This window comes from Acinonyx jubatus, chromosome A1 (genome assembly GCF_027475565.1).
Source record: "Acinonyx jubatus isolate Ajub_Pintada_27869175 chromosome A1, VMU_Ajub_asm_v1.0, whole genome shotgun sequence".
NCBI classification, from domain to species: Eukaryota; Metazoa; Chordata; class Mammalia; order Carnivora; family Felidae; genus Acinonyx; species Acinonyx jubatus.
In genome coordinates, this window is record NC_069380.1 from 89,101,425 (window position 1) to 89,117,840 (window position 16,416).

General features: G+C 47.2%; 1 protein-coding gene across 1 annotated transcript in view; it reads left to right on the forward strand.

Moving 5' to 3' along the window:
• GFPT2 (glutamine-fructose-6-phosphate transaminase 2) overlaps nt 1-16,416 on the forward strand; it is a 47,632-nt gene that overhangs the window by 14,840 nt on the left and 16,376 nt on the right. Inside the window, exons 2-9 of the mRNA XM_027076952.2 lie at nt 770-877; nt 2,462-2,560; nt 3,090-3,215; nt 6,846-6,904; nt 7,547-7,681; nt 10,242-10,303; nt 12,996-13,075; nt 13,519-13,636. Coding sequence (XP_026932753.1) covers nt 770-877; nt 2,462-2,560; nt 3,090-3,215; nt 6,846-6,904; nt 7,547-7,681; nt 10,242-10,303; nt 12,996-13,075; nt 13,519-13,636 — 787 coding nt within the window. The remainder of the gene's footprint in view (nt 1-769; nt 878-2,461; nt 2,561-3,089; nt 3,216-6,845; nt 6,905-7,546; nt 7,682-10,241; nt 10,304-12,995; nt 13,076-13,518; nt 13,637-16,416) is intronic.

Sequence of the window (16,416 nt, forward strand, 5' to 3'; positions counted from 1 at the left end):
GCAGGGCAGGACAGAGACAGACCAAGGGTCCATAGTCTTAATCAGGGAGGGAGTGGAGCAGCTTAGAGAGAGCCAGCGTGATGGCTGTTACTTCCTATTTGGGAAAATGTTATTTCGAAATACAAATATGGAGAATAAAGCCAAATAAAATCTTGGAGTGCAGGCCTCCCTTGAAGGTAGGGATTCTCCAGGGGCCAAGAGATGATTTTGGTTTTGCTGTTGCGAAAGTAGCATTTATTGATGCTAAAGCTCCAGGCAACAGGGCTGAGCAGGAAGGAGTAAAGGCCTCAGCCCTTGTCTTCACCTGCTGCAGCCTCCTTCACCTGCTGTGACCTCCTTAGGACCCTTTCCGGGCATATTCTGTGCAAAGCAAGGAATCCACATGGGTTGGGACCTCGAGATATCCCTAGGTGGTTGGGTGGTTTGGCTGATCTTTGCTGTTATAAATGTTGCCATGGTGAAAGCCGGGTCACATGACTGCGTCCATAGGAGAAATTCTCTGCGGTGAAATCCCAAGGCCAAGGCGTACGCATTCGTTCTTCACATGCTACGCGAGACTTCTCGTCCCTGGCTGGGCTGCTTGCTGGGGCTGTCCTTTCGGAAGCAGAGGGGAGCACACCGTTCTTCGGCTATGTCAGGGGAAGGCCACGCATGCAGCCAGGAAGGCCTCCCGGGATGTCAGCTGGGTGGGCGTCCCCAGAAGCATTTTTTTTTCCCTCAACACCAACTGAGTGATTTACAAACATGTTGGTTCCCCCTCTGTCAACAGGAATCTTCGCCTACATGAACTACAGAGTCCCCCGGACGAGGAAGGAGATTTTCGAAACCCTCATCAAGGGCCTGCAGAGGCTTGAGTACAGAGGCTATGACTCGGCAGGTAGGCCCCGCAGACTGCCCTCATAGATACAACGCTTGTTCCTGTCACTTGAGAACTAGAGAAAAGGAGGGGCGCCTGGGTGGCTCAGTGGGTTAAGTGCCCAACTTTGGCTCAGGTCATGATCTCATGGTTGGTGAGTTTAAACCCCACGTTGGGCTCTGTGCTGACAGCTCGGAGCCTGGAACCTGCTTTGAATTCTGTCTCCCTCTCTTTCTGCCCTTCCCCCACTCATGCTCCATTTCTGTCTGTCAAAAATACATAAAAAAACATTAAAAGGTTTTTTTATTTTTTTTTATTTTTTTTTCAACGTTTATTTATTTTTGGGACAGAGAGAGACAGAGCATGAACGGGGGAGGGGCAGAGACAGAGGGAGACACAGAATCAGAAACAGGCTCCAGGCTCTGAGCCATCAGCCCAGAGCCCGACGCGGGGCTCGAACTCACGGACCGCGAGATCGTGACCTGGCTGAAGTCGGACGCTTAACCGACTGCACCACCCAGGCGCCCCTAAAAGTTTTTTTTTTAAAAATAAACTAGAGAACAGGAGAAAGAAGAAATAACGGTAAAAAAAAAAAAAAATCTCTACCAAAGCTCTCCCATCAATATCTTCGTGTCCCTCTGCTGGTCACTGCTGTGCATATGTTGAGGTGGTATGGGGATGTGGGGGTGTCACACGTAGCTACTTTTTGTTTTTAACCTGATCGTAACTATAGAATTGTAATTTTATGTCCTGTTTTCATTTATCTCCCGCATCTCCCGTTATCCTAAACTCTTCCTAAGGATCTTGCTCAGTGGCTGCACAATCCTCCCCTGGGTGACTATCTCAGAGTTTACCTCTTCATCCATCTGACTGGTGGATATTTAGTCCACTTCCCATTTTTAATTAAGCAGCCTTAGGAGAAAGGGGGAGCCAGATACTTTCATATCCCCGTGAATTCTTTTCTTTTTTTTTTTTTTGTATAGTTTATCTGGAGAGAGACAGAAACAGCATGAGTGGGGGAGGGGCAGAGAGGGAGGGAGACAGAATCCAGAGCAGGTTCCACTCTGTCAGCACAGAGCCCTGCTCAGGGTTGGAACTCACTAACTGAGAGATCACGACCTGAGTCAAAACCAAGAGTCAGATGCTTAACCGACTGAACCACCCAGGCTCCGCTCCCTGTTCATTCTTAACGGAAAGCATGTCAGATGAAGGCTCTTAGGAACACTAATGCAGTAGGGATGTCAGCACAGGGCATGGCACCATCAGTGCCCTCAAGTGAGCCCGCCACCTTCAGTGGTGGGCGTGGAGGAACCTCCTTCACAGGCAGGCTCCCGGGGATGCACCCTGGTTCAAAGCAAGGTGAGGCGGCCACAGCCCAGGTCCCAGGTGCGCCTCCCCCTGTTTGCTGCTACATCATAATCTTGCTGAATTGACATCCTGAACACTGTGTAGTTCTCTTCCAGGCTGCAAGCCTGGCCAACGGGAACGGACAAATCCACAGCACTGTGCAGCCCTCACCCTGGGTTGTACTCTGTAACAAAGTGCAGGAGACCAAACAAATCCCAATGCAAAAAAAAGGAAAAAAAAATCATGTGTGTCCCACAGGTGTGGCAATCGATGGAAATAATAACGAAGTCAAAGAAAGACATATCCAGCTGGTCAAGAAAAGAGGAAATGTCAAGGCTCTTGATGAAGAACTTTACAGTAAGTGGGACACATGCCCAGTCAAAGCAGCATGGGTCAGTTTAAAGTCTTTTATTCCAATAGCATTCGAGACTAAAAATATTCACTTATCCAAGCATGGATAAATAGAAGGAGAGTTAAGCCTACATCATAAAACTGTGTTTCTCAGAGTGTGGGATTTGTTTTTGTTTTTGTTTTGTTTGGGGGGGTTGGTTGTCTGGGGTTTTTTGTTTTTCTAGGAGGTGGTGCATGAGAATTTTTTTAATATTTAGTACGTATGTATTTATTAATTTTTCTGGCAAATGATACTATTTTTCCGTTTATAGTTATGATCTATAATATTCTTTTTAAAGTAAGCTCATTTTGGCTGGTGACTTAGGTTACTGATAAGCACTAAGTAAACTACAGCAGGGATCTGGCAGAAATCCCCAGGGTGGGGCCTTTGCAGTCCAAGGTGGGATGTGCTTTTGACATGGCTGAGGTGTGTCCATGTAATGATGCCACCTCACCATAACAGTACTGTGTCAATGATTATTTTTCTTGCTTCTAGAACAAGACAGCATGGACTTGAAGGTGGAGTTTGAGACCCACTTTGGCATTGCCCACACGCGCTGGGCTACCCATGGGGTCCCCAATGCTGTCAACAGCCATCCACAGCGCTCAGACAAAGGCAACGGTATGTAGCGTGGCCCTGCGTCCCCTTCCCGAAGGTTCTGCCTGGCTTTGACCTGTACCACTGTGGATCCACACCCACTGCCAACTGGCATGCTTCTCTCCCTGCCTCATCTTCCCCGAGGATCCAAACAGATAGCACTGGGCCTTAGACAGGAGGCAAACTCAGCCTGGCTCCTGGGCAGGGCTGACCCCCACCTAGGCCTCTACAGGAAAACAGTGGCGACTTCCCATGACTGCTCCCAGCTTCTGAGACCCAGCCTGAGTGCGACTTGGCAGCATGAGAGGTCTAAGAGTCGGGCACTGTTCCGCAAGGGACTGTGTTGTTCTGGAGGGCTGGGTGCCCGAGGGAGGGATGGGTTTCATTTCCCCAGAGCAGAGTGGTCTTGAGCCAGGGCAGTGCTGATCTTGGTTAATGTCTGAAGTTCCTGCTCCAATCCTGGGCCCTGCCATGAGGCCTCAGCTGCCAAAGGCTTGAGGTTTGGAGAAGCAGAGACTGTAGCAGGCAGCCCAGGGCCTCCCTCCAAGCAGCAGAGCCCTCTGCTTGGCTTGCGTCATGTTTTTTAAATATGAGAATTACCAAACCTGAAAGTCCAGACTTCTGTTATTCCTTGAAAAACTAGAAGATATGGTAACTGGGCTCACAGTACCTTGGAGTTCCACTGAAAAAGCAGTGGTCTAGGGTCACAGAGAGTGACCCCACAGAGAGTGGGGACATGGTGACTGCTCAGGGCAGTCACGGGGATACCAGGCCCTCTTTGGTGAGCTGCAGGATCCCTGGTTCTCCCAAATGCCCCAGCTCGTGGGTCCATGTCCCATGCCTGGGCCCACAGGATAGTTCTCTTCAGTGACACCCCCAGGCCCTCTCATCAGAGAAGGGCTGGTAGGTCTGGAGATTCCAGTGGGTCTCCATTCTAGGTTAGGCCTGATTAGGTCAGAAGCCTCCAGTGACCCACCCCTGGGCATGATGGGGGAGGGTGACCGGCAGAGAGAATGACCTCTGGAGTCCCTTGAGACCCCCACCCCAAGACATTCCCTGGCATAGTGTCAGTTCTTACCAAGCCCCATAGTAGAGTAGAAATCAGATCCACCAGAGTCGTTGAGGAGTGCTTATTGGCAGGAAACTTTAGCTAAACACTTGGCAAGAGTCACTGCAGTTCATCGTCATGGAAGTTGGGCCATAGGAGAGACTGGCATCTCTCTGCTCAATGTCCCTTACTACTGGGAACACTGGCTCATCCTGCCCAATTTGGAAGGGAAGGACTCCTCTGCAGAATGGAAGGAGAGCCCCATACCTCCTGCTCGGCAGAACACCTGGAGAGAACCCTGGGGGCTGGGCTACACGTGCATCCATGTGGTCGGGGTCTTGGGTAGTGAGGACAGATCCTTGGATCTGGTCCATGCCTTGAACCATAGGGCATCCCACTTCCGGGGTCAGTGCCCCACATCCAGGAGGGGGACAGCAGACCCCATGGTGCTGAGGACCTAGAATGTTACTCCAGCCAAATCTCAAGCCAGATACAGAGGTTGACCCCTGGAGCAGTGGGGCTGGTGGGAAAAACTGTACCAAGACCATGTACCCTGAGAGGTTGCCACCCTAGGTGATAAAGTGAAGCCTCACTTCAGTGTAGTCGGGGATTCTGTGTCCCTAAAGCAGGGAGGCTCCAAGCAGATCCCCCTGCCCCACACCCAAACTTGAAAATGCCTGCCCTGACTCAGGGTGAGTAATTGAAAAGAAAACAACACGAGAAGTAAGCAGAGATTCGTAGAATTTCTTTAGCAACTCATCAGGGATAACCGAAGAGCACATTTTTGAGGAACACTTACACCCAGCAACAGCGTTGCACAAGAAAATTACACAAAGAAGCATTCGTAAAGAAAACACAGATTCTAGGAAGCCAACTACCGATGAGAAGACAATTAAATGAAAAAATGGGACAAGGTTAAGAAAATAAAGCAACTGTGTCACAGTCAATATGAAAACTATTGGAGAGGTGGATGAATATGGAGACAGTGAATAGAGATCCAATAGGTGAGTTACTGGTGTCCCCTAAGAAGAGAACAACACAAGTGAAATAGTAAAAATAAAATAAGATAAAATAAAATAAAATAAAATAAAATAATAATAATAGGTAAAGCCATAAATGAGTTCAGCTGTGCCCAGCACACTTGTCGAAAATGGCTTTTCTATTCAAGCCCTTCCAGTCTGTGTGTGACTTCACAAGTATAACAATAGGCTGTAAAAAAGAGGGAGAGAGAGAGAGAGAGAGAGAGAGAGAAAATTATGATAAAAACAAAGAAAAACAGTAAAGGACTAGCCTGTACTGACCAAAAACTGAATTAGAGATCCAGAGTTTCACTGAACAGTAATCTTTATGAAGAACACCCACCTTCTAGACGCATCCTGGTGGAATTACTGAATGCCAAGGATGATAAAGGGTCTATCATCTAGGCTCAGGAGGAAAGGGAATTCCTTACCCAGAAAAACTCTCAGGCTGCTTTTAGACCTTCAGGTTATCCATCAGCTATTTATTGAGGAAATGCAATGGTGACTGAGGCATATCCCTCTTCCAGGGTTGGCCAGGGGGTCCCCTCCCCCCGCCAGCTGGGGGCAAGGAACCCTACTGGTGCTCAGGGAGCAGGGAGGAGCCACAGCAGGCAGACCCTGTAGAGAGAAATGCTCATGGCCATACAGGAATGGGGGTGAGCCCAAAGATGCCAGAATTTCTGGGGTCACCCAGAAATTTTTAAGTTTATTTATTTAGAGAGAGAGAATGGGGGAGGGGCAGAGAGAGAGGATCCCAAGCAGGCTCTGCACTGACAACAGAGTGCCCGACCTGGGGCTCAAACTCACGAACCATGAGATCATGACCTGAGCTGAAGTCAGACCCTTAACTGATGGAGCCACGCAGGCACCTGAAAATCAGGATTCAAAATTTCAGACTTCACTCTTTTCACAATGTGGTGTGGATCAAATGGAACACGTGTGGATTGCTAGCTTGTGGCCTCATTGAGCCTAAAGCTATTTCAGAATGCCTGAACTAGTTTCTGGATAATGAAGTGTTCATCATCCCCTATTTGACATAAATGCCAAAACACATTTGACAATACTGTAGGCCACAGGTCAGAGGTCTGTGCATAGTCAGGTTGGTAGGTGCTTTTAACCCAAAGAGAGCAGTGTATTTCCTCAGGTTTAAATTGTAGTCGTAGGGGCACCTGGGTGGCTCAGTCGGTTAAGTGTCCGACTTCGGCTCAGGTCATGTTCTTATGGTTGGTGAGTTTGAGCCCCGCATCGGGCTCTGTGCTGACAGCTCAGAGCCTGGAGCCTGCTTTGCATTCTGTGTCTCCCTCTCTGTCTGCCCCTCCCCCACTTGCGTGCACGTGCTTTCTCTCTTTCTCTCAAAAATAAATAAATGTTTAAAAAAATAGTTTAAAAAATTAAATAAATAAAAAATAACTTGTAGTAGATGGTAACACGTCCACTCTCATCACCGCTAAGTGATGTTTGCTCACAGGAGTCTTTGTGGGAGGAAAGCTTGTAGAGAGTTTCAGACTGTCAAATCGTTGTCCTTCACTTCCGAATTGAACTTCACCTTTTCATAGCATTTCTCTCTTCACCAAACTTTTCTTCCAGAATTCGTTGTCATCCATAATGGGATCATCACAAATTACAAAGACCTAAGGAAATTTCTGGTAAGCTACTTCCCCTGGGTTAACATGTAAGTCAGGTGGTGTCGATCTTCCCCAGAACTTTCCAACCAGCTCATTTCCCTCTGGAAGCAAAAGCAGTAGCTGAGTAAGACCCATGTCACCACATTGGACATAAACCTCATCCTGGCTCCGCCACCTTTCCAGATCTTGCAGGAGAAGATAGCAGGGCATTTCCATGTCCCTCAGGGACCACCGCAGATTCACATAATCAAAAGAACATGAACTTCCTTTTATTAAAGTATCTGCACTGCCTAACATATCGACTCATACACCACATGGAATGTGGGGTGAGAAGGCAGACAGTGTTTGTCTCACATATGAAAAGGTTGTGGCGTTGGTTGGGATGTGGGTGGGTTTGACTCAACATATTTGGTCATTTTGACTGCTGTTATTTTGCAATGTCCAGATTAATGGCGAGGACAGGCTTCTGAGGCAGGATGATCTCAGGGAATACTGGAATGACTCAGCTTGCTATGTGATTCTGGCAGACATTTCTTACCCCCCGTTTTCCTTGTTCTTATCTTAAGTCACTGTGAGCGTGGATCATAAGGGAGGAGAGGGAGCTGGCCGGGCAACATTATGCAATGACCGTTATCTAACACTCTGTCCAACGAAATATTCCAGGAAAGCAAAGGCTATGAGTTTGAGTCAGAAACAGACACAGAGACCATCGCCAAGCTGATTAAATACGTGTTTGACAACAGAGAAACTGAGGACATTACGTTTTCAACACTGGTCGAAAGAGTCATCCAGCAGCTGGTGAGTTACCAGGCCCACCTGTGTACATAAATCGCCCTTTCATTCCTTCACTTTTCAGTAGCATTTATGAGTCGAATTTGTGCAAAGTACCTGAGGATTAAAGATGGCTTGACTACAGTGGTGCCTGGATGGCTTAGTTGGCTAAGTATCTGACTCTTGATTTTAGCTCAGGTCTTAATCTCAGGGTCATGAGTTCAGCCTCGCATTGGGCTCTGTGCTGGGCGTGAAGTTACTAAAAACAAAAAAAGTCTACGATGTCTGGCCTTAAGATGTTGCATCATGGAGAACTGAGAGAAATCCTGAGGTTTTGGTAGTAAATATCGAGTAAGAAGTGGCTTGTTCCATCTTAACCCCTCTGAATCCGTGATCGGAACTTCCCATCAGTGGTTCCTCATGATGGCACACTGCACGCGGAACCTTTGTCATCTTGTCCGCTGTGTGTGCCATTAGTTACATACCCAGGGTGCATTGAACTGATGTTGGAGACTCAGAATTGTAGTTTTTCCTCCAGTTTCAGTGAAGTGATTGTTCATCAAGGGGCAGAAATACCCACATATCTTTACTGAGCAGAGTTGGAAGGAAAGGGAAGTAAAAGCAGGTGTGAACTTTTGAGAAGTTTGATTCTAGAAAAAGAGTGTCAGGAAATGGCCCAGTGGTGGTGGGAGAGGCTTGCATTTCTGAGGGAAGACTGTTTTTTGTGATAGGGGATACCAGGTCACGTTTGTGTGCTTATCCAGGAAGAGAGAGAGAGAGATTGGTGATGTCCCAGAGGGCTGGACCCACAAAACTAAGCCCCAAGAAGGGGCACATGCTGGGGCAAGGGCGGGGTAGAGGGGGAGTTGTCCACAAGGACGAGGCACAACAGACTCAGGCCGTGCATGAGATGGTAGGGGTAGGAGGAGGAGTGGTCTCCAGATTTCCCAGAGTCCATCCTCCTGGGCATCCCTGCCATCCAGGAGCTCCTCCGACACAGGGGCAGCCTGGAGACAGCATTTGGGGCCAAGAATCTGGAACATCCAGGGTCAGAGGGTACAACGCTATGGTTTAAAATATATCACCCTCTGGTATTTTCAGAGCCTTTTTCATAAATAAGTCTACTGTCAAACACTTTGCTCCCATTTTTGGAAGTCATAATTTAGAAGACATTTATAGACAAGAGCCTGTCCTATACGTAATACATAGTATAATTACTATGTAATTTACAGTAAACCAGTTTGGTTTTGCTGCACGATATCTTCTCATTTCCATTTGTAATTTTAAATTTTGGAAATGCCTCCCCAGTGATGACAGGTGTAAATTTCAGTGATTTCTCTTAGCTGAAGCAATGAGGGTCTCTTTGGGGCTCTTTGGGACTGGGAAGTATTTTTCTGTTCAGTACCACGTTATTGTTGACAGAACTGGCAGGGTAAACATCAGGCTCCTGGGCAGTTTGAAAGGCCCCTAGAGGCCTGGGGATGCTGACTCTGGGTCCCTCTGGCTGTGTGACTGAGTTGACAAACTGGCCAAGGCTGCGTGGGGCCTTGGGTCTGCCATTCCAAAACTTGGGGCATTTCACATGAAAATCCAGACTTCTAGCTGGTTATACATAACCCCAGTCTACTAGGGGCATGGTAAAATTAGTACAGGGTGGTCAGAATGTAGGAGTGAATTTTGCACCAGGGATTTAAATAGAGCATTTGGAGTCTTGAGTTAGGAGAACTAGGTTTGTTCTGGTTTGCACAACGCAACAGAGGGTGAATGACAGTCATTGCTAAAGAAATAATAGCAACACTAATAACAACCCATGCCACTGTTGGGTTTTTCATATGGCAGGCCACTGTTCAGAGCACTTAAAGTGCATGAGCTCACATGGGAGCTCACATGGTGGGCTCAGTTGGTTGAGCATCTGACTTGGGCTCAGGTCATGATCTCACGTTGGTGAGTTCAAGCCCCAACTCAGGCTCACTGCTGTCAGCACAAAGCCCACTTTAGATCCTCTGTCCCCTTCTCTCTCTGTCCCTCCCTGCTCACACACTCTCTCTCAAAAATGAGCAACAAAAGTACATGAGCTCACAGAAGCCATGCAAGGTAGAACTATTCTCATTTCCATTCACCACGAGGCACAAACTAGGCAATTGCTCAATTAAGGGGTGGAGACAGGGTTTGAACCCAGGCTCTACTGTGTTTCATGGAGTAGTCCCTTTCGTTCTCACAGTTCCAGGGCAAGACCCCTGGCCACAGTTCTCATTTCCTGAGGCTCTAACTGCCCCCATCCACCCAGATCATCACAGAGCTGGGAATCGCTCCTTGTGGCCCTGAGCAGGGGTGGGTTCTGCTGAGCACCATGAAATCCACAAGTTCTGGTCTTTGGATTTTCCTCATGGTACGGACTGTGTCACTTTCTTCTCCTGACATCACCCTGAAAGAGCTGTCCTGCATTCAGCACCCTGATGGAGGAACCCCAGGACCACCCACTGTGAAGAGTGACCCCCCTGTGGGGTGGTGGGCCGGCTGCAACAGCCCTGGCAGCTCAGGTGGGGCCGGAGCACATGCGGCTCACTCTTGTTTGCTGTGTTTACAGGAAGGTGCATTCGCGTTGGTTTTCAAGAGCATCCACTACCCGGGAGAAGCTGTTGCGACCAGGTGAGGCAAAAACACATTGACATTTCAAGAACAAATAAATAAAATAAGATTGTTTAGCTTGAGACAACAGGGGAGAAGTGAGACCGTGGCTTATGCACCCTACCATCTCTGTGGCTGGGCTTCTGATTTTTAAAAGAGAAAGCAGAAAGTTGATTTTTTATTTGAAATCTCCAGATTTTCAGAAGTTGACAACAAATTCAAAGTAAAAATAAAACTGTATAGCAAGGGGCAGATCCAGGCTGCAGGTCAGTTTTGGAGATGCCTTCTGGAAAAAGCTTGCAAAATTATGAATGTGAAACTAGGAACAAGTGAACATTAATTTGAATCCAGTAAGAAGAGGCCTTGAAGGCCCCACACTCAAGCTTCATCACCTGCACACCAGAGGTGTCCTAGAGGGCAAGCCGACATGTCCCTCTGTTGGATAGAGCCACATGGCCCCCAGTGATGTGTGGATTCGCACAAGTGGGAGCATGAGTGCCATCCTGTTATTTTATATTCAGATGAACTGATTATCCATCTGTCCATCCGCCATCAGTCTGACCATCCATCTACACATCTACCTGTCCATCTGTCCTTCCCTCCCTCCATCCATCCAACTGATATTTGTTGAGCACTTAGTCTATACTGGGTCCTAGGGATCTATTAACACCTGACCTAGTCCTGTCTTTAAGGACTGGACATTTGTGCAGGAGGACAGAGCAGGGCAGAGGGTGTTGATACTCCGTGTTGGGGGCTGGGAGGCAATGCATTGGGGAGCATGAGGGGGTACAAATGTCAGCCTTGGGGAGGTGGCCAGAAGCACCAGTGTGAGCAAAAGGAAGGGGCCTAGAGTGAGCTCAGCATTCGGGGATCTGACCCAGAGCAGCCTGAGTCCCCTTCAGAAAAAAAATAGAAAAGACCCTGGTTGAGGGCACAGATGGGGTCACCAGGGACACGCCAACCCTTGCTCTTCAAAGGATCCCCTGGAATGTGGCCCAGATTCTATAATGAAAGCAGTGGCTATTTCCAAGACACTTTGTAAGCTCATTCCTCATGGTAGCAGTCATGGGGGGACTTTCTGCTCTTTCAGAAAGACAGACTGACACCTGCTGTGTACCAGGCATTGGAGACAGCAGTGAGCAAGGTCGTGTACACTCTGCCCCTCTAGCTTCAAGGGCTGGTGGGGAGTGAGGATGTTGGCAGAAGCCCTGCTCTGCAGGGTCTCAGGTGCACTGTGGACTGAAAGTTTCATTCTGAAGCCTCTGAGGAGCCATGGAGAATGCACCTGTGGCCTGGAAGACGCAGAGAGAATGAGGCAGTCCCTCACAGACAGTCATATTCTCTAGGCAGGAAATGATGGGAATGTATCATGATTTAATTTTTGTTCAGGATAGGAAGGAATTTACCGCTTGGCATTCAATTTCTTCAATCATAGAATTATAACAGACCGCTTGTCCCTATTAAATTTAGAAACCCCGGGGCACTTGGGTGGCTCAGTCAGTTAAGCTGCCAACTTCAGCTCAGGTCATGACCTCACGGTTCATGAGTTCGAGCCCCGCATCAGATTCTGTGCTGACAGGTCAGAGGCTGGAGCCTGCTTCAGATTCTGTGTCTCCCTCTCTCTCTCAAATATAAATAAACATTAAAAAAAATTAGAAACCCCTTTTAAAACTTGATACTATCATGGTATTACTATTTTAAATGAATGCAAAAGAAGGCCATGTGAAGAAGCAATAAACTTTATATTTCTAAATTGTCCATAACCTGCCGGCCCTGTAACCTCCTGGGCAATCTTTGGGATGCCTCGGGAGCATTATCTGAGGCGAAGTTCAGAGAAATCATAGAGCTCTATCTACAACAATAAAATCTGGGGGAGACGTTTGCCAAGAAAATTAGATAACCACAGTACTTTCTCATTGTCAATGTTATAAAGGCCATTCGAGCTGGCTCTCCATTGTACCAGAGCCATGTCTCCTCTGCTTCAGATATGATAAAAGATGGTCCAGGTTATTCAAGGTGCTCACAGCACTTTCTTCAAAGCCACAGACTTTGTCCCCCCACTTGGGGAAGTTGGATGCGGGGCTGGGAGAGGAAACCTGAGTTTGAGGCTGCAGGAACTCCCACAGAGGAAACATCACTGTCCCCTCTGTGATGGAGTCCAGCTCGTGCAGGTCAAGGAATTGAAACTTCGTCCAGGAGGTGACACTCAGAGACAAAACCACCCTTGAAAGTGTGTTAAGTGGCCCACAAAGTTGAGCAGATCCAAAGCCAGTCATCAGAATGCCCCTCAAAGCTGGAGAACAGCCGAGCTAGGCAAAAGGGGCGGGGCAGGGGGAGGGAAGAGAGTCTTTGGGCAGGTCATGGGCGTCCAGGGCTCCTGCTTTAAAGATGGCAGTAAATAGCAGCAAGCTGGAGCCACGAAGTGAGGGCCTACTGATGCCTCAGCCGCAGTGATCTAACCATGTGGGGATTCACTGGGCAGGTGGGTGGTACCGTGAAAGCGAGCCAGAATTCTGCCAGTCGGTTGGTCCCTGCCCCAAGCCCTGGGAGCATCTTCCTGTGGCTCAGGAGTCTGTCCTGTAGGATCTCAACAGGACACTTTCCCCTGTTGGAAGGGCTAGATGCAGGGACCCCTCCTCAGTGCTAAGAGGCCATCCAGCCCTGCCTGGGGTGTTGAGACAATGAGCAACTCGACTCCCTGTTGTCTCTACAGGAGAGGCAGCCCCCTCCTCATTGGAGTGCGCAGCAAATACAAGCTTTCCACGGAACAGATCCCCATCTTGTACAGGACACGTAAGTTTTTCGAGAAGGACTTGAACAGGGCAGGGGGCTCTGGTGCAGGCAGATTTCTTCTGTCTGCCGGGGCCCGTCCGCATAAGGCTCCAGGTCAAAAAGGCTTTCGTGCAACTGAGACTTGGGTCCCTCTTTGCAAAAGCTTTTTATTATAGATATTTTCAAACACATACACAAGTCCAGGGGAAGGCATGCAGCTCCATTACATAAAGGCATCCACGCTCTGGTATGAGTGTTGATTTGCTTTGTTTTGTTCACAGCCATTCAAAAAGCTCTTGCAGTGGCACCGTGCTATTTGGGGATCATTTTCACGATTTGGCTGACGCAGCCAAAGCTAAAAATTGCAGATTTCTCCCACACATATTCAAAGGGAAAGCTGGCGCCTTGCTTCATGTTATTCAAACAAAATAGTTTAATGTCACTTGCAATCCTTCCTTCACCAGGCAATTTCGAGAACGTAAAGAAGATCTGCAAAACAAGAATGAAGAGGCTGGACAGCTCAACCTGCCTTCATGCCGTGGGCGATAAAGCAGTGGAATTCTTCTTTGCTTCTGACGCAAGGTAGCTAAAGCTTGTTTCCTTTCTTTGCTAGGATTATGTAACCAAAAATGACTGGCCAGACACCACCATTTTTCATTTATCCCCGCTTTTCAGCTGTTTTCTTACAGCAAGGGGCAGGGATGATGGCAGATTTCAGTTCTCTGTGACCCTTCTCCGAGAATCTTAGAGAACCACTGAGGGTACCTCATGACCAAGGGCAGGATTCACTGACCTCCACAATGTTTTGGGGCCTGCACAGAATAATTGAATTATTTGCCAACATTTTAAAAGGGGGGAGATTTCACATAAAATTCTGGATTTCTAGCTTCTCTGGAAAATCAGCAGATCTGAGCACCCTGGGTTGTGCTCCCTCTGGCCCAGGATGTCTGGGGCCACTCAAAGGCTATGCTCCCTTTAGCTAGCTGAGGCAGGTGTCTTCAGACCTTTGGTCCTTCTCTCACCCCACCTGACTCTGCCTGAGTCTGAGCACTCATGATGAGAGGGCCAAGACCTAGGAGTGTGGTCCAAGTCATTTCTAAGTCCATGTTCTCATTAACAGACAATACTTCTGAAATTTGAGGAAGTCTGCTTCATATCCATTTTAGTACAAAAAATTTATACACATCCATATACACATACTCAGAAAAGACCAAAACACTTTCCTGGTAGTTGAAATAGAAAACACTACCATAAGGGTGCCTGGGTGGCTCAGTCAGTTAAGCGTCTGACTCTTGATTTGGGCTCAGGTCACGATCTCACGGTTTGTGAGTTCGAGCCCTGCATTGGGTTCTGCACTGGCTGCTTGGGGCCTGCTTGGATTCGCTCTCTCACTCCCTCTCTGCCCCTCCCTGCTTGGGCTCTCTCTCTCTCAAAAACAAATAAACATTAAAAAAAACTTTTTAAAATCCAACTGAAAGCCTGTTCGAACTAATCCTAGAGGCTAGTCAGAGAATGAAGATGTGGAAATCAGACATCCCAGCAGTTCAGCTATCAGCTGAACAAGGCTGCAGAACCATATCCACCCCGTTTCCTCTTGTGCCTCCTCACATGACTGGCACAGTAAACCCTCAGCAAGCCTTTCTTGAACAAAAACCAAAAAAAAAAAAAAAAAAAAAAAGTAATCTATTTACCCGAGCTAGAAAAACTATTTTAATCCCTTAAGATAAATCTTAATAAAAATAGTCCAGAGTCTCTCCAGAGAAGACTACAAAAGTCAGCAATGAGAAACAAGACCAGATTTGAATAAAGGGAGAGTCCACACTCCTTGGTAAAAAGGCTTAACATTATTTTTAAAAAAACTAATTGGTTTAAAGTTATTTTAATAATTAAAAATTGTTTTTTAAAGATAACTGACTCTCCTTAATCTGCAAATTTGATGCTATAATTAAAAATCCTCACGATTTCTTTGCTTGTTTAGGATTTGGAACTTGGAAAGATGATTTTACAGTGTATGGTGTGTAGACCAGATACGGGTGACCCTCCCAGATACGAAGGCACACTGTAGAACCCGCAGGGCAACAGTAGCCAGTGCTGAGGGCTTTACCAGGATGGTCTCATTTAATAAACACAACCAGGGCACCTGTGTGGCTCAACTGGTTAAGCGTCTGTTGATTTCGGTTCAGGTCATAATCTCGCAGTTCGTGGGTTTGAGCCCCGAGTCAGACACTGTCAGCACAGAGCCTGCTTGGGATTTTCTCTGTCTCCCTCTGCCTCTCCTGTACACTCTTTCTTTCTCTCTCTCTCAAAATAAATAAACATGAAAAAAGTAAACACAACAAACTTCTAGTGAAGGCACAGTGATCATATCCCATTTTACAAATGAGGAATTTGACATAGGGGCTCAGAGGGGTCATATCTGGGCTGCTTGAGGGCACAATGTTGGTAACAGACAGAAATAAGGATACCATATTGGGTCTGTCTAACTCCTGGGCCAGTAGTCTTTTTTTTTCCTTTTTTTTTTTTTACATTTATTTATTTTTGAGAGAGAGAGAAAGACAGAGTGTGGGCAGGGGAGGAGCAGAGGGGGAGGGAGACACAGAATCAGAAGCAGGCTCCAGACTCCAAGCTGTCAGCACAGAGCCCAACGCAGGGCTCAAACCCAGGAATCGTGAGATCATGACCTGAGCCGACGTTGGATGTTTAACCGACTGAGCCACCCAGGCACCTCTGGGCCAGTAGTCTTAATGATGGACTATATCACCATCCATTTTGTAAATAATAATAATTATATTTAAACGTGCAGGGGCGCCTGAGTAGCTCAGTCAGCTAAGCATCCAACTTCAGCTGAGGTCATGATCTCATGGTTTGTGGGTTCGAGCCCCACACGGGGATCTGTGCTGATAGTTTGGAGCCTGGAGCCTGCTTCAGATTCTGTGTCTCCCTCTCTCGCTGCCCCTTCCCCACTCATTCTCAGTCTCTCTCTCAAAAATAAATAAAATATTTTAAAAAATAAATAAATTAACATGCAGACATACACGCATACATAAATGCAAACACACGTGTATTTAGCACTGCCTGGAGAGCAATACAATATAAGTGGTGTTTCTCTCTTGGAGATGGGATCAGGCCATTTTCTTCCTCTTATTATTCTGTGTTTTCTACTGTTTAAACAATGCATGTATACTGTTCAAAGTATTTTTTTCCAGTGCGGTGGTTTCCCATCCTTCTTTAGAAGTCTGTCTTCCTGAGCATCTGTCTAGAGACACCTTTCTTAGGGCCATGGAATGTGGCCACTTCTTTCTTTAACTTTACATCAGGAATTATAAATGTTCATTTTTTGGCACAGGGCAGGTGTGGGTGTG